This window comes from Magnolia sinica, chromosome 9 (genome assembly GCF_029962835.1).
Source record: "Magnolia sinica isolate HGM2019 chromosome 9, MsV1, whole genome shotgun sequence".
Taxonomy (NCBI): domain Eukaryota; kingdom Viridiplantae; phylum Streptophyta; class Magnoliopsida; order Magnoliales; family Magnoliaceae; genus Magnolia; species Magnolia sinica.
The window spans coordinates 73,125,960-73,153,125 of record NC_080581.1 but is presented as its reverse complement, the minus strand read 5'-3'; the positions used below and the strand labels follow the sequence as shown (position 1 = coordinate 73,153,125).

Below are 27,166 nucleotides of genomic sequence, written 5' to 3'. Positions count from 1 at the left end.
CAAAACAAATCCGTCAAAAAATAGTTAGAAGAAAACCCTAAGCGATAACAGGTCACTAGACTATATATATATATATACACACAGCATCATTGGCTGCCAGCTAATCGAAGTACTTCCATGGCTTCAGCCACTTTCTTCTTCAGAGCATAGGAGACAATATATATATATATATACACACAGCATCATTGGCTGCCAGCTAATCGAAGTACTTCCATGGCTTCAGCCGCTTTCTTCTTCAGAGCATAGGAGACAATCAAAAGGATTACCTCTGGTTGGTCCATCTACATCAGCATTCTAGTGACTTTTTTTGCATGAATATGTTTGATGCCGTCTACAAGTGGGGATAGAAGATGTGGTGAGGAGACTCGGATTCCTTTAATTTCAAAGAGTAGAATTAGTGAGAGAGAGAATTACGAGTAAAAGAGAGCTGCAAGCATAAGCAAAAAGAGAGCTTTTAGGGTTATTTGATGGGAGAGGAGGGAGATGACAATAGAGGAAAATGAAAAAATGACTAACAAATTTGGGTTTTTTTTTTGGACTCACCGTCGGTCGTCGCTGCACACAAACAGCCACTTGGGAGCACCGGCGAGCCCGGTAAAAATATGCCGGTATTTCTCATCTTTCTTGTAGTGAAGAGATGTCAAGCTAATGGAGAACAAGGAAAATATTTGATAGGTGTGAACTAGCATGGATTTTTATACGTAGTTTGTTTTGCTCTTTATTTGTAAAATACAACTAATTCAATTATAAGGTAACCATCTCATAAACTTAAACCTGTTAATTAATGTGGTATGGTTCAACTAAATCTTGAAATACTATTTTTTGAATCATTCTTTCTTGCACAAAACGTATTGAATGTCACATAAATAATCAGTTTCCTTTGTTGGAATCACAGGCAAAGTCCGGAGAACAGCCTCTGAATTTCGAAGGAGGTGAAGAGAAAAATGAGGCCTCTGCTGAAGGCTTACCTAGCAACGCCGCTACTAATGAAAACAAAATGGAAGTGGATCAGCAAACCCAGACGGCAGGACAATCTGAGATTCCCACAGCGGAACCAACTGTAGCAACTGCAGGGAACTCGAGAGTGGATGGTGGTTTTGAGAATCGAAGGTGTCAAAACCACTTATTCATTCTTTCTTACACAAAACGTATTGAATGTCATATAAATAATCAGTTTCCTTTGTTATGACCTGCATATGATTATGATTTTTGGGTGTAATGGGTGTGATAGTTAGAAAGGGATAGCATACCTGAAGAGCAAAACCACGTGACTATTAAAACTACATTAATTCAATTGTCCAATTTACAGTATTCTGGCTGGCGCATATAGCTGTTGCAGTCTTACACAAGTATCAATTACTTGTCCATTCATTTCTATGGCATGACCACTTGGATTATTTAAGTGATACATGTAAATATGCACATGTATTTTCAGTATGACACTTTATTATTCTTATTACTCTGCAACCCATTTTAGTGGGCAGGGTAATGTACACAATGCAGCCCATGATGTATGGGTTTTATCCACACTGTTGGTCCATTTGTCCATATGTCATTTTAAGGTTTAAGCCCAAAAATGAGGCAGATCCAAGGTCAAGTGGGATTGAATTCTCATCGTTGAAAACTTCTTGGAGCCATAGAAGTTTTGGATAAAGTTTATATTTGATTTTTCCCTTCATCTAGGGCTATATGAACTAATGAACAGATTTGATGGCAAATAAACATCAAGGTGGACCTTAAGGAGGTTTCAAAGGTGAGTGTCATTATCACCGCTGTTTCCACTAGTGTACTAGTCCACTTGAGCCTTGGATCTGCCTCATTTTTTGGGTTTATACCCTAAAAAAGGTATAAAAATAGACATATGGTGTGAATAAAACCCATACATCATGGTGGACCCCTCAAAGCCCTGCCTGTTATACACCCCATTCACCCTGCCTGTTACGAGATCAGGACAGGCGAGGGTAGTATACCCAATCCTCACCCGGTGTATACACTCAATTGCCCAAGTGGGCCCCACAGTTATGTGGCCCAAAACTATTATGATGGACCCTGAGGCCAGAAGATTCTATTATTATGGTATCTTGTTGTAGGCCACTCAAAATTGGGTCCAGGACTATCTTGATTGCCATGGTACTATGCCATATGTATAGTTGAAGAGTTTATGGATGGTTTGGATTTTGAAAATGTCTGTCAGGTTTGCTCATTGATAGATACATGCACGTTGGTGTTTTACATGCACATGTGACTGTAGGGTATGGGTGCATGTTGAGCCCTTATGACTTAAAAGGGTAGAATTAATTTCTCCATTTAGATTAATTGGACTATTTTTGTCATGCAATCCGGGTAAAATCAAAAATTTGAATAGCCCTAGCTTGTGTTGGAGGATTGGATAATGGTGCTCTATTGACCCACCATGATGCATGCGTTTTTTTCATTCCATCCATCTATTTTTATTATTTTGCCAGCTCATTTTAGGGCATGCATATGAACCCAAAAATGAGGTAGATCCACATTTGCGTACTGACAGCGTCAATAGCAAGGTGGCTACTAACATTGCTATGTGGGTCCCACCATGATATATGTGTCCTATCTAGGCCATCCATTCATTTTTTCATTTTTCCATATCATTATAAAGCATGAAACCAAAAATGAGAGTGAATAAAATCTAGAATAGACCGCATCACAAGAAAGTAGTGGCAATTGAATGACCAAAATTAAAAACTTCCAAGGGCTCACTGTAATGTTTATTTGTCATCCAACCTGTTGATAAGGTCATGCATACTTGAATAAATAGAAAACACAACTATCATCTTAATCCAAAACTTTTGCAGCCCATGAGAAGTTTTTAATGGTGAGTGTTCAATCACCATTCTTTCCTGTGTTGTGGTCCATATGAGATTCGGATCTGCCTTATTTTTAGGCTCAGTAGGTACCTTGCTACTGTCACTGTCAGTATGCAATCCGCATCCAGTGGACCACTGCACAGGAAAGCAGTGGTGAATGAACACCCACCACTAAACACTTCTTGGGGGCCACGCTTTTTTTAGTTCAAGCTGATATTTATGTTTTCCCTTCATCCACATTTGTGTGACCCAATCAAGAGGTTGGATGGCAAATAAACATTATAGTGGACTTTAGGAAGTTTTTAATGGTGGGTGTTCGATCACTGTTGTTTTTCTATGGTGTGGTCTACCTGAGATTTCAATTTGCCTCATTTTTTAGCTCATGCCTTAAAATAATGATCCACAATGGATGAATGCTGTGGATAAAACACATACATTATTGTGGGGCCCACAAAGCACCATCCAACAGCAACATCACTGCGCTTGTTAGTTAGGTTAAGCCCCAACAGGTAATCTATGGCAAAGCCAACCCAAGGGCCACCCTGTCTATAGCCCTAATATAAAAAGGAAAATGGAGAACATTGACGTTCTTAAACACTAAAACAAGTCAATCATCCCTTAAACACTAAAACAAGTCAATCATCCTTGCTTCCATCCAATGATACACTACAGGATTAGAGTGGATTAAGAACTCATCCGCACGTGTCATTGTGTCGAACATGTGCAATATCTCAGCCATTTCCTTTGGTTTAGTGATGTTACATAGAGTTAGGGTTTTAAAAAAAAGAAAAAAGAAAAGGGGGGGTGTAAGACCCGTGTTCTAATCCGTACCATTCCGTTAGCTTCCGCGGTCCTTCCGGTCAAATTCCGGCAACCTTCGCACCGTATTCGGTGTTTGCGCACGATCCTAAGCCAGGTCCCGCGCACCGACGTCGGCTTGATCCGAAAGTTGTATCATAGCGACCGCGTCGTCGCCGCGGTTCCAACGCCGTGACTTGCGCACCGAATCGATACCCAGGTAAGAAGATGCCGATCAGCGTTTATTCCGAAGAAACACCGAGCATTGCGGATTTCGAGGGAATCTCTACACAATTAGTCCCATCAATCAACCATTAATGTAAGCCTTACATCAAGTACTTCACCCATTCCCTTTTTTTTCAAAAGTCCACCTTCTTTTCACCTCACCACTCCTCTTTTTCCCATTTTCAACATCAACCATACCCCTTTTACAATTTTTCAACCTAAACCATCCCCCATCACACCTCACCCATCCTTATCACCCCTCTCTCTCTCATTTCTCATATCTCTCCAAGCAACCCCCAAGCCTCAAACGTCCAAGCTTCCTCTCCCTCTTAAGTGTGGCCTACCTTCCATCTTCCATCTACACCTTCTCATCTTCCATCTCAACCATTCATCTTTCATCAACCTCCATTAAAAGTGAAGGTTAGGAGCTAAGGAGTCCAAGGGAGCAAGGAGAAAGAAGATAAGGTGGGTGATTTTCCATTATTTTAAATTTTAGGGCCCACTTGTTGGTGGGACCCATTTGGATGTATGTGATTTTATCAAGAGGGCCCATAGTGGCGGGGTTCCTCTATCTCACCGTGTATCTCTCTCTCTATCTCTCTCTCTTTCTTTCTTTGTAATGGTGTGGATCCCACCAATATGTGTTACATCTACTCCGTCCATCTACATCAGACGGTGTGGCCCACTCTATTACAGGTGATGATCCACACCATCCATTGTTTGGATGGGTCCAATGCATCTTTATATATATATATGTATATATTTATATGTGTATATTTTATATAATATATATATATATAACGTATATAATATAATATGTATTATATATATATAATATAAGATATATTATAAGTATATGCATATATAGTGGTGGGCCATGTCTACGTGGGACCCACCACAATGATGAGAATTTGTAAATCGTCCAGCGTCCCTAGACGCTGGACGTTGCAAACAGTGCTTTATTAAAAAAAAACAACAAAAAGGGAAGGGAGAGGTGGGCCTCTCATGCAGGCCCCACCTTGATGTATATGCATAATCCAAGCCGTCCATTTCGTTCCCCAGATCATTTTAGGCGTTGAGCCAGAAGTTGAGGTTAATTTGACAATCATACGGGCCATACCATGGGAAACAGTAACGTGTACCGTTAAAACCCGCTCTGATGTTTTTATTCGTTAAAAACATGCTATATATCGGGCTCGTTTGAATGGTCTTGAGATATGGAAGCTAATGAACGGGATGGATTTCTCTGATGTGGGCCCCGTCTGTGGAAAACCACAGAAAATCCTTTTTTTTTTTAAAAAAAGAAAAAGAAAAGAAGAAGCAGCGCATGCTGCTGCTGTTAGAGCGCCAGAGGCGCTGCCTGCGCTGGCGGTTGACGGACGGACAGGCTGGGGCTCACGGCCCCAGCTGTGGGCCCCACCTTGATGCGTTTTGAAGATCAACACCGTGAATTTGATGGGTCCCCGCGGACCGTCCGTCCATACCAAAAATCAGGCTCATACGGAACTCATGTGGACCACACCATTTAAAAGCACGTGAAGACATGCCTAAACATATAAAATCACTTGGTGGGGCCTACCTGAGTTTTGGATGTCGTTGAAACTTGGTCTGTACGGTCAGTTAGATGGGACCCACATAATGGATGGGCTGGATTTGTGAATCACATTTTGATGGGCCCCACGTCCACCCCCATTCGGGTGGCCTTATAAACAGGTTAGACGTCAAATGCACGTCACGGTGGGCTCCCTGCCCACGAGACCTGGGAAACAGGTTAGATGAAAAATATACATTTCGGTGGGCCCGTTCCTGACTGCGTGGCCCTGTGAACAGGCTGGACGTCAATAAACATTACAGTGGGCCCCTCTTGTATGAAAAATAAACATTACAATGGGCCCATCTTGTATGAAAAATAAAAATATATATAAATAAATATTAGTGGGCCCTATCCAGGCCCACGTGACCTTATGGATAGATTGGATGATAAATAAAAACTACAGTGGGCTCTACCCTAGCCCACATGACCCTATGAATAGTTGGGTGGAAAATAAACATTATGTTGGGCCTTAAGTTGGGTGGAAAATAAACATTATATTGGGCCTTAGGCTGGGTGGAAAATGAGCATTTTGGTGGCCCCACTTATGTAAGTATTGTAAACCACACCCTCTATTAGTGTGGGCTCCATCATAATGTATGTGTTTCATCCCACTGTTCAACTGTTTTGGAGATAATTTAAGGCCCATTATGGAGGCCCATCTTCATGCATTAGTGGTCCTTGTTGGGGCCCACCTTGATTTGTGTTAGGTCCATATTATGAGGCCCATTGAGGCCCACCTTGATATAGATATGAGGCTCATGTTATGTAGCCCATTTGATGTATTTGGGTCCTTGGGTCAAAGTCCAATTAGATGTACAAAAGGCCCATTACAATATGTGATTCATGGAAGGCCATTCCTTGGGAGCGATGTTGGTTTGACGTCCACATTGATAATGTTGGTTAAATGTCCGCATTATAGCTCTCCCTAAGGCCCACTGATAGGCCCAAACTTGTGGTAAGTAGGCCGTCTAGGCCCATCTCCATTATACCTAGAACCCATCTCTTATTACATGTTTAGTATAGATGCATGATTCATGATCATTTGCACCATATGTATGCCTGATGTGAGGAATGACCGATCATAGCATATACCTTTGGATAGACTGTTTATGGGCTCCCTGATAGGCGGAGTTGCCTCATATAAGTGCATGGTATATACAGGGCTGTTGCATGACTGATAGTATGATTCATGCACTTGCATTTGTGTGATTGTAGTTACTGTATGCCCTAGCGACATCAGGGCCATAGCCTCCATAGATACATCGTGGATGGCAGGATTGGAGACCGAAAATATTTGGTTCTAGCATACGGGCACCATAGATGTCCCTGGGTGAAAATCCCTAAACCCGATAGTACCAGAGGATGACTCCAATGTCGAGACCGAGTGGATATATGAGCGCACGAGGGCCGAATACCAGGAGGCCGCGTCTCCCACTGTGTCGTGGTCGGTTGGAAAGGGGTGTGGCCTTACTCGCCCGAGGGTAGGGGGCAATACTAGGCTGAGTTTGACCAGCTCGCGAATGGGTTCGCTATCGACGTGCCGGCTAGGTATTGGCAGACTATTGGCTAGGCAGATAGTGAGGTTTCTTACGCTCACTTGGACTGTGCGGCTAGGAGAGCGACAGTGCCATTTGAAGTGTATTGAACCCCGGTGATTATCCAGAATGAGAACTGTACTGATACATGATGAGGATTGGCATGCTTGAGTTGCATCTCACATTGCATGGCTGTGTTATGGCCGATAGCATTCATATCTTGCACCGCATAGCCTTGGTACGGCTGATTGCATTCATATGCTCATCACCATGATTCCGCATTACTCTGACCTTGTATTTTGAGCACGTTTATATTGCGCACACACTTACACCACCCTCTAAGCTTTCCATAAGCTTATGCACGATTGATGCGTGCAGGTGACGCCAGGACGCAGTCGCAGCCCTAGTCTCGCTGTAGTTGGAGCGTGCAGCCGAGCTTCTGGAGTTTTGTTTCTTTTATTATATTGTATTTTTCCCCTTTCAGTCGCATTGTAGTAAAAAGTTTTTGATCATAGTGGATTTTGTGGTGGTGTTCTTGTGCTTATTGTTTGTGGGTTATGCTTTTGTTATGCTCATTATGAATCAGACTAATGATTTGAAACCCTCCTTGTAGTATCCCAAGATCGGAACCTGGTGAATGGGTGCCGGGATCCGAGAATGGGGTTCTACGGAGGCTGTCGGCCCCGGATTCGGCGATCGGAAATTTTGTGAGCCCGGTTTCCGAGTTCGGGGCGTGACAGAAGTTGGTATCAGAGCATAACTCGGGAATAACCAAGAACAACATTACATGTCTGCTATGAATGATTAAGTCCTAAGTTCGGATAGCCTAGCGATCTTTTATTACAGACCCTTAACATGCGTGCCTTCGTGAGCCTTTAAGTTGATAGGCACCTTCGCTCTTTCCTGTAGGACATGGCGCACAGGAGGGTGACCCGATCGACTCCCGCACCACCATCGGATACTTCAGCTCCACCACCTGTGGCTCCCGCACTACCACCTACGACCCCTGCTCCACCACCAGAGATTCCTACTGCCCAGCCTGAGGATGTCGCTCCTTTACCAGAGATTCATACCGCACATCCTGAGGATACTGCTCCTCCACCAGAGACCGGTGCGGATCCGACCGTATCGGTGAGTGCTTCTCAGTTGCAGCAGATGTTGCAGGCTGTGACGGCCGCATTTCAGGGGCAGAGCGAGACACCGGTTGTTTCACCGCCCGAGCGAGCGGAGCGCGCGAGTGCCCTACTCCGAGAGTTTCGACAGTTTGACCCTCCGCGTTTCCAGGGCGAGCCAATCAGCGGCCGGTGAGAGGTGGCGCTCCGATGTGGAGAAGATCTTCGATACCATGTCATGCACGACCGAGCAGCGAGTTCGGTTGGCAGTGTTTCTTTTTCAGGGCGAGGCCGAGCACTGGTGGACCTCGGTTACCCGCGTCGCAGGACCTGACTACGTCTGGACATGGGATGATTTTGTAGACCGATTCGAGGAGCAGTACTTCCCTGACCATATTCGACGCCAGAGGGCATTGGAGTTCGAGACTCTAGTACAGGGGGACATGACCGTGGCACAGTACGCGGCTCGTTTCGTGGCGCTATCGAGGTTTGCGCCATATATGGTTGATGATGAGGGGCGAAAGGCCCGCCGTTTCGAGAGCGGCTTACATTACGGTCTTCGAGGCTGTGTGATTGGGCACAAGCTTCCGACCTTTCAGGCTGTAGTGCGGAGGGCTCAGATCTACGAGACAGTGGGCTGGCGCGCAGGCCGATAGAGATCAGAGGAGGGGTCAGAAGAGGCAGACCCCCTCCAGTAGCTCCCAGCAGCAGCGACGACCACAGAGGTACAGGAGCCACCCACCTGCTAGAGCACCAGCAGCCCCAGCAGCACCTCCAGCGCCACCCTAGCAGCCATTTGCAGGGACTTGTTTTGGATGTGGTGGGACAGGGCATCGCCTGTCTGAGTACCCTCGCCCTCATCTGCAGCAGTCGAGAGGATCACAGCAGCCTCACCTACATCCGCTGAGAGCACCACAGCAGCCTTCAAAGCGACGACCTCGGCGAGCCTCGGCGCAGCGACCCCATCGGCGCGACCACGCCACCTCGGCCGCGAGACCTCAGCAGCAGCAGAGGCAGCAGTATAGGCCGCCGCAGAGGCAGCAGCAGCACCAGGGACCTCAGAGAGGACAGACAACTCCCCAGCCAGCTCAGGCTAGGTTCTACGATGCTCAGCAGGACCCGCAGTCATCCGGAGGAGTCGTCGAGGGTATACTTCCCGTCTCTTCATGCATCGCTCGAGTATTATTTGATTCCGGCGCTTCTCACTCATTCATGTCCGAGGGTTTCTGCCGATCGACTGGATTGCAGACAGAGTCTACTAGTGAGGGATTGATCGTATCGACGCCCTTGGGGAGGACCACAGTATTGGGCTGTTTCTGTCCATCTTGCCCAGTTCTTGTCGGTGATATCTTTTTTCCTGCTGACTTGTTTGTGCTGCTGATGACAGATTTTGACGTTATCTTGGGCATGGATTGGCTTGCCGAGTACCACGCTATCTTGGACTGTTCTGCGAGAACAGTCACATTCTGCATACCAGGCTTGCCGCAGTTCCAGTTCATTGCTGAGCCCAAAGGAGAGCCGTTGTCTTGCTTGATGTCCTGTGCAGTCGAGGAGCCTATTGCCATTTGTATTGATCGGTTGCCGGTTGTTTGCGACTTCCCCGACGTGTTCCAGGAAATTTCAGGATTGCCTCCTCGCCGTCATATCGAGTTCCAGATCGACCTTGTGCCTGGTACCGCGCCTATCTTGAAGGCCCCGTACCGTATGGCACCGATGGAGTTGCGTGAGCTGCAGCGTCAGTTGGACGAGTTGCGTGAGTTGGGATTCATTCGTCCGAGCAGTTTGCCTTGGGGAGCGCCGGTACTCTTCGTTAGGAAGAAGGATGGCTCGTTGAGGCTCTGCGTAGATTACCGCGAGCTCAACCGGGTCACGATTAAGAACAGATACCCGCTCCCGAGGATAGACGATTTATTTGATCAGCTGCAGGGTGCACAGTTCTTTTCGAAGATTGACCTGCGTTCTGGTTATCATCAGATTCGTGTCCGAGAGGAGGACATCCTGAAGACAGCTTTCAGGACGCGTTATGGTCATTTTGAGTTTCAGGTCATGTCCTTTGGACTGACCAATGCACCCGCGGTCTTCATGTAGTTGATGAACGAGGTCTTTCGTCCATATCTCGATCAGTTTGTTGTGGTCTTCATCGACGACATTCTGATATATTCGAGGACCGGTGAGGACCATATGCAGCATCTGGAGATCGCCTTGCAGACCCTCCGTGCCCACCAGCTATATGCGAAGCTGGAGAAGTGTGAGTTTTGGTAGGAGGAGGTGAGATTCCTCAGTCACGTGGTGACGAGGGAGGGTGTCGCAGTAGACCCCTCGAAGGTTGAGGCAGTGCGTCAGTGGGGTCAGCCCACGACTGCGTCCGAGATCCGCAGTTTCCTTGGTTTAGCGGGATATTATCGGCGTTTCATTAAGGGCTTCTCCCGTATTGCAGCCCCGTTGACCAGGTTGACTCGGAAGGGCGCAGAGTTTATTTGGAGTGACGCCTGTGAGCGAGCATTTATGGAGCTGAAGGACCGTCTGACGTCCGCTCCTGTCCTCACTCTTCCCTCTGGGAGTGATGGATTCGTGGTATTTACCGATGCTTCGCGTATTGGATTAGGTGCTGTCCTGATGCAGCACGGTAGACCTGTAGCATTTGCGTCTCGTCAGCTCAAGGTTCATGAGCTGAACTACCCCACGCAGGATTTGGAGCTGGCAGCAGTCGTCTTCGCATTGAAGGTGTGGAGACACTATCTCTATGGGGTTAGGTTCGAGCTCTTCTCTGACCACAAGAGCTTGAAGTATCTATTTTCTCAGTCTGAGCTGAACATGAGACAGAGACGCTGGATGGAGCTTCTGAAGGATTATGATTTTAACCTCCAGTACCACCCAGGCAAGGCGAATGTGGTGGCGGATGCCCTTAGCCGTCAGCCACGAGGCCTGGTGGCACATATGATGATTCAGGAGTGGAAGATGCTCGAGGATATAGCAGAGTACGACTTTGATTTTGGTCTGCAGTCTTCTATCGTTCAGTTATCGAGCCTGTCGATTCAACCCTCTCTTGTCGCAAGGGTGATCGAGGCTCAGCAGACAGATGAGTCATTACAGGATTACCGAGCAGATGCCGCATCTGAGAGTCAGACAGATTGGCAGATTGGTGCTGATGGTGGACTTCGCTTTAGAGGCCGATTGTGTGTCCCGGATATTCCTGAGTTGCGTAGAGATCTTATGACCGAGGCGCATCGATCGCGGTTTTCTATCCATCTTGGCTCGACGAAAATGTACCGGATATGAGGCGACAGTATTATTGGGTAGGAATGAAGCGCCAGATTGCCAGTTTTGTGGCCGAGTGTGACACATGCCAGCGTGTCAAGGCCGATCATCAGAGACCCTCTGGTCTATTGCAGCCGTTGAGCGTCCCGACGTGGAAGTGGGAGCACGTATCTACAGATTTTATTATGGGCTTGCCGAGGACTCAACGCGGTCATGACGCTATCTGGGTTCTCGTGGACCGTCTGACGAAGTCGGCACATTTTCTTGCGATTCGTGCGACTTGGCCCTTGGACCGGCTTGCGAGGTTGTTCATTGAGGAGATTGTGAGACTGCACGGCGTACCAGTCTCGATCGTTTCTGACCGAGACCCGAGGTTCACGTCTCAGTTCTGGAGGAGCTTTCAGAGAGCTATGGGCACTGATTTGTAGCTCAGTACCGCGTATCATCCGTAGACCGATGGCCAGACCGAAAGGGTCAACCAGATCCTTGAGGATATGCTTCGGGCCTGCGTGATTGACTTCGGTAGTAGCTGGGATGAGCATTTGCGATTGGCTGAGTTCGCATACAACAACAGCTATCAGGCGACCATTGGCATGGCTCCTTTTGAGGCATTATATGGCAGACCGTGCAGATCTCCGAGTTGTTGGACCGAGGTTGGAGAGCGGCGTCTCCTAGGTCCTGAGCTTGTGTAGGAGACATCAGAGGTTATTGATATTATCAGGCAGAGGATGCGCACAGCTCAGAGCCAACAGAAGAGTGTTGCTGATTGCCGGCGTCGTCCCATGGAGTTTGATGTAGGGGACCATGTGTATCTCAAGGTCTCGCCCATGAAGGGCATAGTTAGATTTGGAGCGAAGGGCAAGCTTGCCCCAAGATTCATAGGACCTTTCGAGATCACTGAGCGCATTGGCGCTGTGGCCTATCGGCTTGCCTTACCATATCAGTTGTCTGGTGTCCACAACATTTTTCACGTCTCTATGTTGAGGAAGTGTGGGTCAGACATAGTTCCTGTTATCGATTGGCAGCCGTTGGAGGTTCGTGAGGACGCTTCTTACATCGAGCAGCCAGTTCGTATCCTTAATCGGAAGGAGCAGGTCCTCCGAACTAAGGTCATCTCCTTGGTGAAGGTTCAGTGGGGTCACCATTCTGTGGATGAAGCATCTTGGGAACGCGAGGCTGAGATTCGAGAGCGCTATCCTCATCTTTTTGATGATTGATTGTATATTGTATGTTGAATGTTGTCTCTAATATTTATTCGACGATGCCTTGTTTCCTCTTTATTATGAGTTATGATTCCTTGCTTTGATTGTGTAAATTTCGAGGAGGAAATTTTTATTTGGTGGGGAGAGCTGTAAGACCTATGTTCTAATCCGTACCATTCCGTTAGCTTCCGCCGTCCTTTCGGTCAAATTTCGGCAACCTTCACACCGTATTCGGTGTTTGCGCACGATCCTAAGCCAGGTCCCGCGCACCGACGTCGGCTTGATCCGAAAGTTGTATCAGAGCGACCGCATCGTCGCCGCGGTTCCAACGCCGTGACTTGCGCACCGAACCGATACCCAGGTAAGAAGATGCCGATCAGCGTTTATTCCGAAGAAACACCGCGCATTACGGATTTCGAGGGAATCTCTACACAACTAGTCCCATCAATCAACCATTAATGTAAGCCTTACATCAAGTACTTCACCCATTCCCTTTTTTTTCAAAAGTCCACCTTCTTTCCACCTCACCACTCCTCTTTTTTCCATTTTCAACATCAACCATACCCCTTTTACAATTTTTCAACCTAAACCATCCCCCATCACACCTTACCCATCTTTATCACCCCTCTCTCTCTCATTTCTCATATCTCTCCAAGCAACCCCCAAGCCTCAAACGTCCAAGCTTCCTCTCCCTCTCAAGTGTGGCCCACCTTCCATCTTCCATCTACACCTTCTCATCTTCCATCTCAACCATTCATCTTTCATCAACCTCCATTAAAAGTGAAGGTTAGGAGCTAAGGAGTCCAAGGGAGCAAGGAGAAAGAAGATAAGGTGGGTGATTTTCCATTATTTTAAATTTTAGGGCCCACTTGTTGGTGGGACCCATTTGGATGTATGTGATTTTATCAAGAGGGCCCATAGTGGCGGGGTTCCTCTATCTCACCGTGTATCTCTCTCTCTATCTCTCTCTCTTTCTTTCTTTGTAATGGTGTGGATCCCACCAATATGTGTTACATCTACTCTGTCCATCTACATCAGACGGTGTGGCCCACTCTATTACAGGTGATGATCCACACCATCCATTGTTTGGATGGGTCCAATGCATCTTTATATATATATATATATGTATATATTTATATGTGTATATTTTATATAATATATATATAACGTATATAATATAATATGTATTATATATATATAATATAAGATATATTATAAGTATATGCATATATAGTGGTGGGCCATGTCTACGTGGGACCCACCACAATGATGAGAATTTGTAAATCGTCCAGCGTCCCTGGACGCTGGACGTTGCAAACAGTGCTTTATTAAAAAAAAACAACAAAAAGGGAAGGGAGAGGTGGGCCTCTCATGCAGGCCCCACCTTGATGTATATGCATAATCCAAGCCGTCCATTTCGTTCCCCAGATCATTTTAGGCGTTGAGCCAGAAGTTGAGGTTAATCTGACAATCCTACGGGCCATACCATGGGAAACAGTAACGTGTACCGTTAAAACCCGCTCTAATGTTTTTATTCGTTAAAAACATGCTATATATCGGGCTCGTTTGAATGGTCTTGAGATATGGAAGCTAATGAACGGGATGGATTTCTCTGATGTGGGCCCCGTCTGTGGAAAACCACAGAAAATCCTTTTTTTTTTTTTTTAAAGAAAAAGAAAAGAAGAAGCAGCGCATGCTGCTGCTGTCAGAGCGCCAGAGGCGCTGCCTGCGCTCGCGGTTGACGGACGGACGGGCTGGGACTCACGGCCCCAGCTGTGGGCCCCACCTTGATGTGTTTTGAAGATCAACACCGTGAATTTGATGGGTCCTCGCGGACCGTCCGTCCATACCAAAATCAGGCTCATACGGAACTCATGTGGACCACACCATTTAAAAGCACGTGAAGACATGCCTAAACATATAAAATCACTTGGTGGGGCCTACCTGAGTTTTGGATGTCGTTGAAACTTGGTCTGTACGGTCAGTTAGATGGGACCCACATAATGGATGGGCTGGATTTGTGAATCACATTTTGATGGGCCCCACGTCCACCCCCATTCGGGTGGCCTTATAAACAGGTTAGACGTCAAATGCACGTCACGGTGGGCTCCCTGCCCACGCGACCTGGGAAACAGGTTAGATGAAAAATATACATTTCGGTGGGCCGGTTCCTGACTGCGTGGCCCCGTGAACAGGCTGGACGTCAATAAACATTACAGTGGGCCCCTCTTGTATGAAAAATAAACATTACAGTGGGCCCATCTTGTATGAAAAATAAAAATATATATAAATAAATATTAGTGGGCCCTATCCAGGCCCACGTGACCTTATGGATAGATTGGATGATAAATAAAAACTACAGTGGGCTCTACCCTAGCCCACATGACCCTATGAATAGTTGGGTGGAAAATAAACATTATGTTGGGCCTTAAGTTGGGTGGAAAATAAACATTATATTGGGCCTTAGGCTGGGTGGAAAATGAGCATTTTGGTGGCCCCACTTATGTAAGTATTGTAAACCACACCCTCTATTAGTGTGGGCTCCATCATAATGTATGTGTTTCATCCCACTGTTCAACTGTTTTGGAGATAATTTAAGGCCCATTATGGAGGCCCATCTTCATGCATTAGTGGTCCTTGTTGAGGCCCACCTTGATTTGTATTAGGTCCATATTATGAGGCCCATTGAGGCCCACCTTGATATAGATATGGGGCTCATGTTATGTAGCCCATTTGATGTATTTGGGTCCTTGGGTCAAAGCCCAATTAGATGTACAAAAGGCCCATTACAATATGTGATTCATGGAAGGCCATTCCTTGGGAGCGATGTTGGTTTGACGTCCACATTGATAATGTTGGTTAAATGTCCGCATTATAGCTCTCCCTAAGGCCCACTGATAGGCCCAAACTTGTGGTAAGTAGGCCGTCTAGGCCCATCTCCATTATACCTAGAACCCATCTCTTATTACATGTTTAGTATAGATGCATGATTCATGATCATTCGCACCATATGTATGCCTGATGTGAGGAATGACCGATCATAGCATATACCTTTGGATAGACTGTTTATAGGCTCCCTGATAGGCGGAGTTGCCTCATATAAGTGCATGGTATATACAGGCTGCATGAGTGATAGTATGATTCATGCACTTGCATTTGTGTGATTGTAGTTCTTGTATGCCCTAGCGACATCAGGCCATAGCCTCCACAGATACATCGTGGATGGCAAGATTGAAAACAGGAAATATTTGGTTCTAGCATACGGGCACCATAGATGTCCCCTGGTGAAAATCCCTAAACCCGATGGTACCAGGAGGATGACTCCAATGTCGAGACCGAGTGGATATATGAGCGCACGAGGGCCGAATACCGAGGAGGCCGCGTCTCCCACCGTGTCGTGGTCGGTTGGAAAGGGGTGTGGCCTTACTCGCCCGAGGGTAGGGGGCAATACTAGGTGAGTTTGACCAGCTCGCGAATGGGTTCGCTATCGACGTGCGGATAGGTATTGGCGGACTATTGGCCGCGGATAGTGAGGTTTCTTACGCTCACTTGGGTATGCGGCTAGGAGAGCGGCAGTGCCTCTTGGAGTGTACTAAACCCCGGTGATTATCCAGAATGAGAACTGTATTGATACATGATGACGATTTGCATGCTTGAGTTGCATCTCGCATCGCATGGCCGTATTATGGCCGATAGCATTCATATCTTGCACCGCATAGCCTTGGTACGGCTGATTGCATTCATATGCTCATCACCATGATTCCGCATTACTCTGACCTTGCATTTTGAGCACGTTTATATTGCGCACACACTTACACCACCCTCTAAGCTTTCCATAAGCTTATGCACGATTGATGCGTGCAGGTGACGCCAGGACACAGTCGCAGCCCTAGTCTCGCTGTAGTTGGAGCGTGCAGCCGAGCTTCTGGAGTTTTGTTTCTTTTATTACATTGTATTTTTCCCCTTTCAGTCGCATTGTAGTAAAAAGTTTTTGATCATAGTGGATTTTGTGGTGGTGTTCTTGTGCTTATTGTTTGTGGGTTATGCTTTTGTTATGCTCATTATGAATCAGACTAAGGGTTTGAAACCCTCCTTGTAGTATCCCAAGATCAGAACCTGGTGAATGGGTGCCGGGATCCGAGAATGGGGTTCTACGGAGGCTGTCGGCCCCGGATTCGGCGATCGAAAATTTTGTGAGCCCGATTTCCGAGTTCGGGGCGTGACAGGGGGGGGGGGGGGGGCGGCATGTACATGGTGCCCTTATGTGTGATAAGACATTCCGGTCCATTTGGATACTACCAATTAAATAGCTTTTTTAACTATGTAAGTTAATAAGTTACTTATTCTTAATTTAGTTTAGTTATTTAACTTAATAAGTAGCTTTTAATAAATAGTAAGTTATTTCTTTCATTCTTTTTTATTGTTGAAATTTGGTTAGCCTTCCTATACCTTCGTATACGTGCATAAGAAACAAACAAAAGAGGCCATGGATAATGCAGAGGACCCTCCGATGCGTAAGTCAGGTAGGGAATCTGGGTCTATTCGAGTAAGAGATTTTAAGCTAGAGATTGTACGTACCTTTCACCATTAGAAGTGCTCTCTTTATAATGTAAGAGAGGCGGTGGCGTAGGAATGGTCTCTTTATTTAGTAGGATATCTCGCACTAGGATCCCAATCCTACTATAAGTTGTAAGGATCGTCCCAGATTCTTTGCTGAGATCTCGAGCAGATCCGTATCGCGATGGGCTTCCTGGAGCTTCGGCTAAGATCTCGGGAGGATGCGGTTGAGATCAGGTCAAAATAAACTGGAGGCGAGGTACATCGACCTGAGGTACACCATCCTGTGATGATCCGACCTTGGACATGCCTACCTGCCTTCTTAGACGAGTGATTGGGCCCCTTTCGTTGATGTCGTGGTTCTTCTGACTTGCTAGTTGGACGTCGAGCTCGACCTCTTTTCCTGCTCAGCTTCGGAGCTAGAGGTTGGTGTAGAGTCTCTGTCATTGTTTACTTTGGTTAAGCGCGCGAGGTTCTGACCTGACATCTTTTCATCGGTCGGTCCATTTTCCCTATAACAATTGCTTTTCAACTTTTAAAAGTAACTTATTTCCTTCATTTTCAATTGTGACACACCAACTTGAGAATTTTTTCAAGAAAATATGCTCTTTGCAGCCATGAACCACTTCATGAGATTGGAACCATTCATTCAATAAATGGGTAGATGATCGCGTGGGTACATAATCCATAGGTATAGATCATTACCTAGCAGTGTTCAAATTATCTCCGATATTATCGAAATATCTCCGATATTATATTTATCTCCAGCTTAGCGATACTGATAACACTGGTAGCGATACCGATAACGCTGGTAGTATAAGAAATTTTAGGTATTAGCAATGTATCGCCAACGTATCAATATCGCTAATATAATCGCCAATAGTTTCAACTATGTAAATTTTAGGTGTCGCTCGTATTGCTAATGCATTAATATCACCAATGCATCGCCAATATTTTTGACTATGTAAATTCTAGATAATGCTTGTATAATAAGAGTATCGACGATATTTCAATAATATCGCCAACATATTGATATCATCAAAATTTTGTTTATTAGAAATTTTTTTATTTCAATTTTTTTTTATGAGCACATGGTTATATGTAGTGTTTGATTTATCATTGATAATATTGATAATCTCTCGATGTTATTGATATCGCAACATGCGCCATATTAAGACCACAATCTTTTGTTTCATTTCCAATTGTCGATGATTTCTTAGTGAAATATCATGTATTGTTGATATTTTGCAATATCGATGGATATTTAGATAGAAGGTTGGATAGTTAAATAGGCCGGATAATATGCTGGATGGGATGGTTGGACTGATTTCTTATAACAGCACATGCTTTTAAAGACCCATTAAATGGAAACTTGTTATGTATGCATTCTTTTTCAATTTTTTTAATTTCTCAATATACAAATATGTACATTTTTACATCTCCTGAAGTTTCGTTGAAAATTCCACCATTTTCTCCATATTTCTCTGTATTTCTGGTTATTAGCGATATTATTGGCAATATCGATATTGTTTCCATATCCCTGGCTAATGAAACTTGTAGCGATACCGATACTTTAAACACTGCCTACAAGGATAATAGGGGTCAAAAGGGCCACCAGATTGTTTGATCAATGCAAATTTCAACTCCCTATTGGGGGCATACAAGATCATCCCATTTATGAAAATTATGTCATTTGAACTAAAAAGGCCAGTGAGTAATTTTGTATGTAAAAATTTTCATAGGTATCATGAATTTCACAAAGTGCAACAAGAAAATCTTCTGTACATGTAGCACATGCATGAGCCACTCAGGACCATTTATTCCGAGGGTCATTATGTGTATGTGTTATAGGCCCAAAATAAAGGTAATCAAACTAAGATAGTTGAATAATCGGTGGGGACCGTAATTGGACAGTTGACACGATTTGAGCTAAAAAACAGAGTAACAGTCAAGAACCAATATGGAAAACATCAATCAATGGGCGCTACAACCTATCTACTATAGCTCATCAGATCAATGGCCCAAAACAAAGTTAGTAATTTCATTGAGCGGCCCACATGCATGCATTGATGTGGGCAGTGGACTATCTTAATCTTTTGGACTAAATGATGGGCCTACCTAATGAATGGTGAGGATCTTGAACATCCAGGTTGAGTACCACCAAAAATTTAGATGGATGAATGGATGGGATCTCTACTCGTGACACGTTGGAAGTTTGTCACATTACAGATCTACATTTGTAACGTCTTGAAATTCAGGGGTCGAGCATAACTCAGCTCCCGAGTTTCAAAACATCACTTATGCAATATATGTAATGATGGATGTATGTTGTCTGTATGAGTGCATAAAACATGGAGTAGATTAAGCCAAACTGCAAACATAATCCTGGGATAGGTGAAATCTGCAAGCGAAAGACTTAAAGAAATATATATGTATATCTATATAAGTCCCTGAGATATGTATGCTCTGCGAGGTCATAATTACAAGTGTTTGTTTTCAAAATATAAGTATCAAAATGAATTCATCTATTACAAAGAAAACCCAGAATCCCTGTAGCTCAGGGCACGACTCACATGAACCCGCCTGAGAACTGCATAAAAGAAAACGCGTCCTCGTCATCCTCATACTCTTGCTCTGCCTCGGGGGTCGCATCATCATTTGCATCTAAGACAGAGTCTGGTTGGTGTTGAAACACCGTCCCAGAATGTGGGAGTGAGTGATCAACTCAGTGGAACTATACAGTAAAAGTTAACATGTTATAAAATCAATCAAGCAGTAATGATAAGGCAATATAATCAAACACGTCCTAATTACTCTTGCTAATGTAAGGATGTATGTAGAAATGATGCATGCTCTCGCCTGCACTCACTCAGCATTTTCATCTTACGGTACGCATAACAACCTCCCGTAGTGCCCACGACGCCAAAGTACATGCAATGCGGTGCATGAACATGATTACCAAGTTGTTATTAGTCCTTTTCATACAACAGGATTGGGAAGCTAAGGTACCTTCCTCATATCAATTTCTACACAGTGATCCATTCTAGGGTCGTCAGTCCTAGACAATCTCATACGATCATATGGTTTTAGGTCGCTGCAAAGGGCTCGTCACCAATCAATGCATGCCTATGATACCTTAGTTACTACCCTAAGGCTCGTCGCCTCAATGCAGTATCAAGGTATGCTCGAGGTCACTACAAAGGACTCGTCACCAATCAATGTAGGCCGATAGCATGGATATAGTGTCCCATACCACCATAATCGGCTCACAAGTCTGGTGTGCTCACTGGTCACTACGGGGAGGTTCGTCACCCCAGCGTAGGCCGACAGCTAGACCACGGTGTCCCATACCACCATGCCCGGCTCATAAGTCTTAGCGGATCAAGGTACAATGATTAACGAGATTGCATTGGTAAGTTTGGTACCCTAGATTCAAACAATAGCGTCTATACATGATGCACATCCATCAGGACAATCGGGTTACTTGACGAGCTTGACTAGCACGAGCGCACGTTGAGTTGAATGACATAAAGTGCGCAAACACTCCGTGTGGCCAAACCACTGCCAACAACCCTAATACGACTCAGGTTCGTCAAACACGTCCTACGTGGCGAAAATAACCTCGGCCACGAACTCAAGGTTTATTACCGATTCCCTGGACTATTTCATAGTCCCAAACACATTCAGGTATAATAGATATTCATACTAGTAATTCAAAACGGTAATGGATCAACAATTCTAATCATACAGTATGTGAGCATTTGATGAATATCAACTTAACATGGATTTACATATAAGTAGTGCCTGAATTTAAACAACAAAGAATGTAAATTGCATGTAGGAAATCATACACATCAATAAGATAGTTGAGAATCTCTTCTCAACGCCCATAAATAGGATAATATATTACACACCTTCATCATCCAGACATTTCTACAAACACTCAGACTACACTTTCCAACATACATGACGTATGTTAGTGATAACACACATTTGGACAATTCCTTTCGCCAAGGAGTTAATACACATACAACTAGCAGAAATACACGACAATTAATCATGGCAAACACATGTTCATATTTCATACGTATGCGATACTTTCTACATACACAAGGAATACACAAATCTCAATATAACTCATATATATCAGGAACGCAATATAAACATCACATTTGGCATGTGAAATTGCACCCACAACAATAATAAACCATTAACCGACATTGAAAGCCTTAAAAACCATAACCTATACGAATATAATCCGCACCTTAAACCAGAAAGTGCACAACAGATCTGATTCAGACGATAAGTCTTCATCAATGGCGACTAGATAACCTAAGGCATGAATAAAATGAGCTACATCAACACTTAGACTATTCTAAGCTCCAAAACAGACTAGGGTTTGATTGACTTACCCAAGAATGAACTTAGAATCGCTGGAATAACGATTCAGAAGTGATGGTTTAGGGACGCAGAATAACAGAGAAAAATCTCAAGATGATTCACCAACTTCTCTCTCACTTTTTCTCTCTTTTCTTCTCTCTCTTAGCTAGGGTTTAGAAAATTCGTATGGAATTTGAGAGTGAGGGTTTAAGGTCTTTATATAGGCCTAATATTGATGAAAATAGCCCCAAGGCCAAGGTATACTTAGGTTACAACCAAATCAGGTCTATTTCGGTCCAACGGAGCACTTCTAGTAGTCCATTTTCCACGTGCGGTCAGACTTAAGCTCACTGACCATGGATCTAGGTTAGGCTGAGTTTTTGTACTAATCGGGTTTACAGATCAGCCGTGGCGGACCAATCTCAATTCAACGGTCACCGAAACTCGATCAGGTCCACCGGCACTTTGACATGTCTGGGCCATCTTCCCTGATCCAAGGGTAAATTTGGGTTAGAATCCAACGGTCAGAAAGCTTAAAATCGGCGCACAAGTGACACGACTCAGATTTCATAAATTTATATTTAATTTCTCACCTTTCTCACACTCTTTACTCCGGACTTAAGCAAATCGTCTTAGGACATCATCTGATCTTGATTTTTGAGGCAATTGTCAAGCCCAACAAGGTGATCATAATTGTCTAAGCTCATCGCTATCGGACTTCCGACGTGCGGTCCAAGTCCGATACAAAGTTTCCAAGTACTCCCGAGAGCAACTGGATTTAACGTTGAATCCTAGATTTCAGGGTAACATAGCGCTAATGATTCTACAGGTTTTGAGTCTTGCAGATCAAATTTAAAGTGATTGGTGCTAATTTCACAAGTAATCAAGTTTAGCGCTAATTAACCCACAATTAACTTCTAAAGAATTTGAGGTAGTACTCGGGTCAACATTTGACAAATCCATTGATACAAATGATGAATGGCTTGCATCCAAGGTGGGCCGCACATGATGGATGGCCCACATTGAAGGTGGGGCCCACACGATGGACAACCCACATCAAAGGTGGGCTCCACATGATGTGTGGTGGATATTGAAGGTGGGTCCCACATGGACAATTACATTGAGGTTGACCCCATATGATGGATGACCTACATCAAAGGTGAGCCTTATATAATCGATGGTGCGCATTAAAGGCCGGCCCCTAATGATGCATGATCCACATCCAATATGAGCCCCACGTGATGGATGGCCCACATCAAAAGTGGGCCCCACACAATGAATGCTCCACATCAAAGGTTGGCCCCATGTAATAGTGGATGTGAGGGGGACTAAACAAACTTGAGGGATATATAATTACTTTTGATGTTGGAAACTAATTACTTATGATGTTGGAAACCAAACATGCTTTTTTACTTTTTGGCTAATAAGTATGTTGTTTACCAAATATACATGTCGACTGAATAAGTAAAAATCAAGATAAGCTACTTTTTGCATAAGTAGCTTATCTAAATTAACTTACAATCCAAACACCCCCTTTAAGTCATTCATTTAGCAGGATAATTTCCTGCAAAAGCTATGCACTCGAAGAAAATTTTCTTATTTCTTTACATTTCTAAGTGTAATTTTCATTTGATAGTGTAATTATTTATTTGATTACTCATTTATGTTTAAAATGGTTTTTCAGGTAGAAAAAATCACCTAGGGGTCGTTTGGATAAGAGTAATTGAGGCAAATCGGGGGAGTTAGGAATAAATGTAGGTAAATGTCATTTTAGGTGTGTGTGAATGGGAATAAATACATGGAAATAAATTGAAATGTGAGTAAATGGGCATGTAAATAAAATGCTCTCTTTAAAAACCCTTTTTTCTAATTTATACCATAAATAGAGTGTAAATGATTGATGATTGTTTCTCACACCTGATTGGAAGAGAAGCATTTAGTAATTTAGCATAAAAGAGGGTGGGCGTAAGTGCGTTGAAAACGGGGTCAAAATGGATAGAAATTGAGCCTATAAATTTTATGGGGCCCATTGTTATGTATATGTCTAATCCACATTGTCCATCTATCATACGTGCTCATTAATTGAGGTAGATCCAAAGCTCAAGTGTACCACACCATAGGAAGCATGGGGAATTGAATGCCTACAGTTGAAAGTTAAAATATGCCTAGGGCCCATAGGGATGCATACCTATCATCTAACTTGTTCATAACGTAACACAAACATGGATTAAGGGAAAACAAAAATATCATCTTGATCCAAAACTTCCGTGCCTCACAAGAAGAATTGAACGATAAGCATTCAACTCCCCTTATTTCTTGTGTGTGGTCTACTTGAGCTTTGGATCTACTTCTTTTTTGGAATATAATGAAAAATTCCAATGTATTTCAATTCCTCCCATTTACTCCCATCCAAATAAAATATTTAGATTTCATATGCATTTCTTTTACTCTCATTCAAACACAATTGCATAAGCTTGATTTCCGATTTACCTCCATTTACAAGCTCCCACGCAAACCCTAAGAATGCCCACTTTTGAGGCAATGGGCCTAGCCTAGCCCAACCCCTGCAACCCAAGGTCACTGAACATCCAAACCAAGAATTGGCCTATCACAATAAGCCCAAGCCCGAAAAATTGGTTTGGCCGAGCCTGCCTAGCCAAAAATTGATAACCCTATTTCCCTTTCAAATGTTCTTAATTTACCACTTGCTCAAATGAGTCATATATCCTCCAAGAAATGAACATTTTAGAAGAATGAAACCAATGTCTATATTCAAGATGTGCTTAACTAAGGATTAAAATATCACATGTACACATGAAGTCCAGTTGGGTTGGACTAGGTTCGGCTAAAATACCTTGAGCCTAGTTCTAGCATGAAAATTGATCGGGCCATGCATGTGACTAAACACAGCTAATGGGTCAAGCTCACGGTGGAGTCAAGTGGGACAACCAACCCATTGCCACCTTAGGCATTCCTCACACAAGTACTATATTTACCAAAAGATAGGCTCAGTTGCGCAACTCACCCGAGCCCGACCCAACCTCAAGAAACCCAGCACCTAACTCAACCCAACCCAACCCGAATTCTAACCAGATCAAGTTGGCTCTCCAGAACCCAACCCACATTCTTGGATACTCAACCCTAAATAGACCCAAACTGACCTGAATTTGTACAACCCGAACCCAACTCAATTTGAGTTTTCCAACCCAATCCTAACCTGACTTACAGACCCTGACAACCTGACCCAACCGGACCCGAATTTAGGATGGCTTAGTCGGTTCAGGTTTACCAAAATCCAAGCTGCAACACTACTTGGAGATGCTTCAATTAAAAGAGTTCATTTTTGCATATGTTGTGTCACAGAATCCCTGGATGCTATGATATTGGTGTGACCTAACGAAACTTATGCCGAATTAATGAAGCAAACTATCAGTATGTATTGATGAATTTGCAACATTAAAAAGAAACTTTTTTAATGGCCCCGATTGAAATCCAAAAAATCAAAGATCTAGAACATTGATAAATTGATTATTAGATATTGATGGCTTATTTATATATGTAAGTACCAAGAAAAATAGACGGCTCTAATCATCTGACCATTTGAGAAAGTGGGTTCCAATGGAACCCGAAAAAAAAAAAAAAAACCAACTCATTAAATGACTTGGCAACTCGGCTCAACTTGTTCAGCCTCAAGTCAAGTAGCGACTCGACTCACCCGAGTCGACCCTAGTGGGAGCTAATCAGGTCCAAGTAGATGCAGGCAAGTAATGATGAGATGTGTCCGGGTCTTAAAACCAGGAACAAACTCCACTAAAAATGGGAGAAATTTTAGAGAAAGTTGGTAGCTAAAACACATATAAACCTAAGAATAGGAGGATGTTATATCTAACAACGTTGAGAGGATATCTCTCTTAAAACATGGGAAAGGCAAGCAAAGAAAGAAAGTGGTTGAAACGTTAAAAAACCAAAAGAAGTTTGAAATGCAACGTTTAGATCTATAAATGCCCAATGCCAATGGGATTCTCTTATTCCATCGTTGAGAGAGAGAGAGAGAGAGAGAGAGAGAGAGAGAGAGAGAGAGAGAGAGAGAGAGAGAGAGAGAGAGCTTAACCATCTCATAATCCATCTCATAATATCATATATTTCACGAGAAATGGGTTCGAAATTGAATTTTGGAATAGCTTGTTTGGTGTTCTTATTTGCATGGGTAGCCGAAGCCATTGCACCAGTGAAAGTTTTCAATGTGAAGGATTTTGGTGCAATTGCTGATGGTAAAACAGACAGCAGTAAGGTAAGCATGCACATGCAATGATATTGGATTCTGATCATATGCAATACACATACATTTGATTAGTACAAACCATTGAAGTTCTTCATGTGTTTATGTGTTTGGTAGGCACTGTTGGATGCATGGAAGGAGGGATGTGCATGGGATGGTATCGGTAGAGTTTTGATTCCCAAAGGAACATTCCTTGTGGGTCCAGTAGTGTTCAAAGGGCCATGTAAGAGTACTATTGCATTTCAAGTCACTGGGGTGGTGAAGGCCCCTGGTCTTGAGAAGTTCGAATCCGACGGCTGGATAGAGTTCCAATACGTTAACGGTTTGATGGTTACGGGAGGTGGGACATTCGATGGTCAAGGAGCTTTAGCTTGGCCACACAACCAATGCCCTAAGATGAAAAAATGCAAGCTCTTACCAACAGTAAGTTTTATTATGGTTTCTAGCTAGGGACATGGGATGGCTTGAAGATGACTAACTAAAGAAATTTGTGTCTTGTGTTTATTCTAATAACAATCACAGTCCCTAAGATTCATGTTTGTGACGGATGCAACGATCCGTGGCATATCTTCAGTGAATAGCAAGCTCTTCCACATGAACATTGTGGGGTGCAAGAACATAAAGCTCCAAGCCATTAACATCTCTGCACCTGGGGATAGCCCTAACACCGACGGTATTCACATAGGAGACTCAAGTGGGGTCAAGATCTCTCGTTCAGTAATAGGCACCGGCGATGATTGCATCTCCATTGGACCCGGCAATTCTAATGTCTCCATCTCCAACATCTTTTGTGGGCCAGGACACGGAATCAGCATCGGTAGCCTCGGAAAGTATCCAAATGAAGGAAATGTGGTGGGCGTGAATGTGAGGAACTGCACCATCACAGGGACCACCAATGGCTTAAGGATCAAGACATGGCAAGACTCTTCTATTTTGTCTGCATCCAATTTCATATTCGAGGATATAGTCATAAACAATGTCTATAATCCAATCATCATAGATCAAGAGTATTGCCCATATGCATCATGCACCCAACTGGTACCTTTTCACTAACTCAGTACATTAATTTGTGGTTTGTTACTTCAAAAAATCTCTAAAACTTAGGGCAACAAACACCTAACTCAGATTAAATTGGTTTGGTGTTTTGTCTTTTAGACCCCTTCACGTGTTAAGATCAATGACGTTAGCTTCACGAACATTCGAGGTAGTTCGGCATCACAAGTCGCAGTCAATCTCTTATGTAGCAAAAGCGTGCCATGTCAGAATATGCAGCTCAACAACATCAACTTAGTCTACAATGGATACGGTGGACCCGCCACATCCTCATGTTCTAATATCAAGGGAACTTCTTCTGGCCCACAAAGCCCACAATCTTGCCTCTAA

The 27,166-nt window shown here is 43.9% G+C and overlaps 1 protein-coding gene across 1 annotated transcript; it reads left to right on the top strand.

The window, feature by feature from the left end:
* Positions 1-602: 602 nt before the first annotated feature.
* Positions 603-27,166, top strand: LOC131255114 (exopolygalacturonase-like). Its single transcript, XM_058255807.1, has 6 exons — positions 603-608; positions 896-1,091; positions 25,716-25,795; positions 25,901-26,206; positions 26,306-26,821; positions 26,939-27,166. The coding sequence occupies exons 1-6, from the start codon at positions 603-605 to the stop codon at positions 27,164-27,166; spliced, it is 1,332 nt and encodes a 443-aa protein (XP_058111790.1).

Bases quoted from the DNA above. Each gene is read 5' to 3' on its own strand.
- LOC131255114 (XM_058255807.1), top strand. The intron at 1,092-25,715 runs GTGGTTTTGAGA...TTGCATGGGTAG, and splicing joins AGGGAACTCGAGAGTGGATG to CCGAAGCCATTGCACCAGTG. The intron at 25,796-25,900 runs GTAAGCATGCAC...TGTGTTTGGTAG, and splicing joins GTAAAACAGACAGCAGTAAG to GCACTGTTGGATGCATGGAA.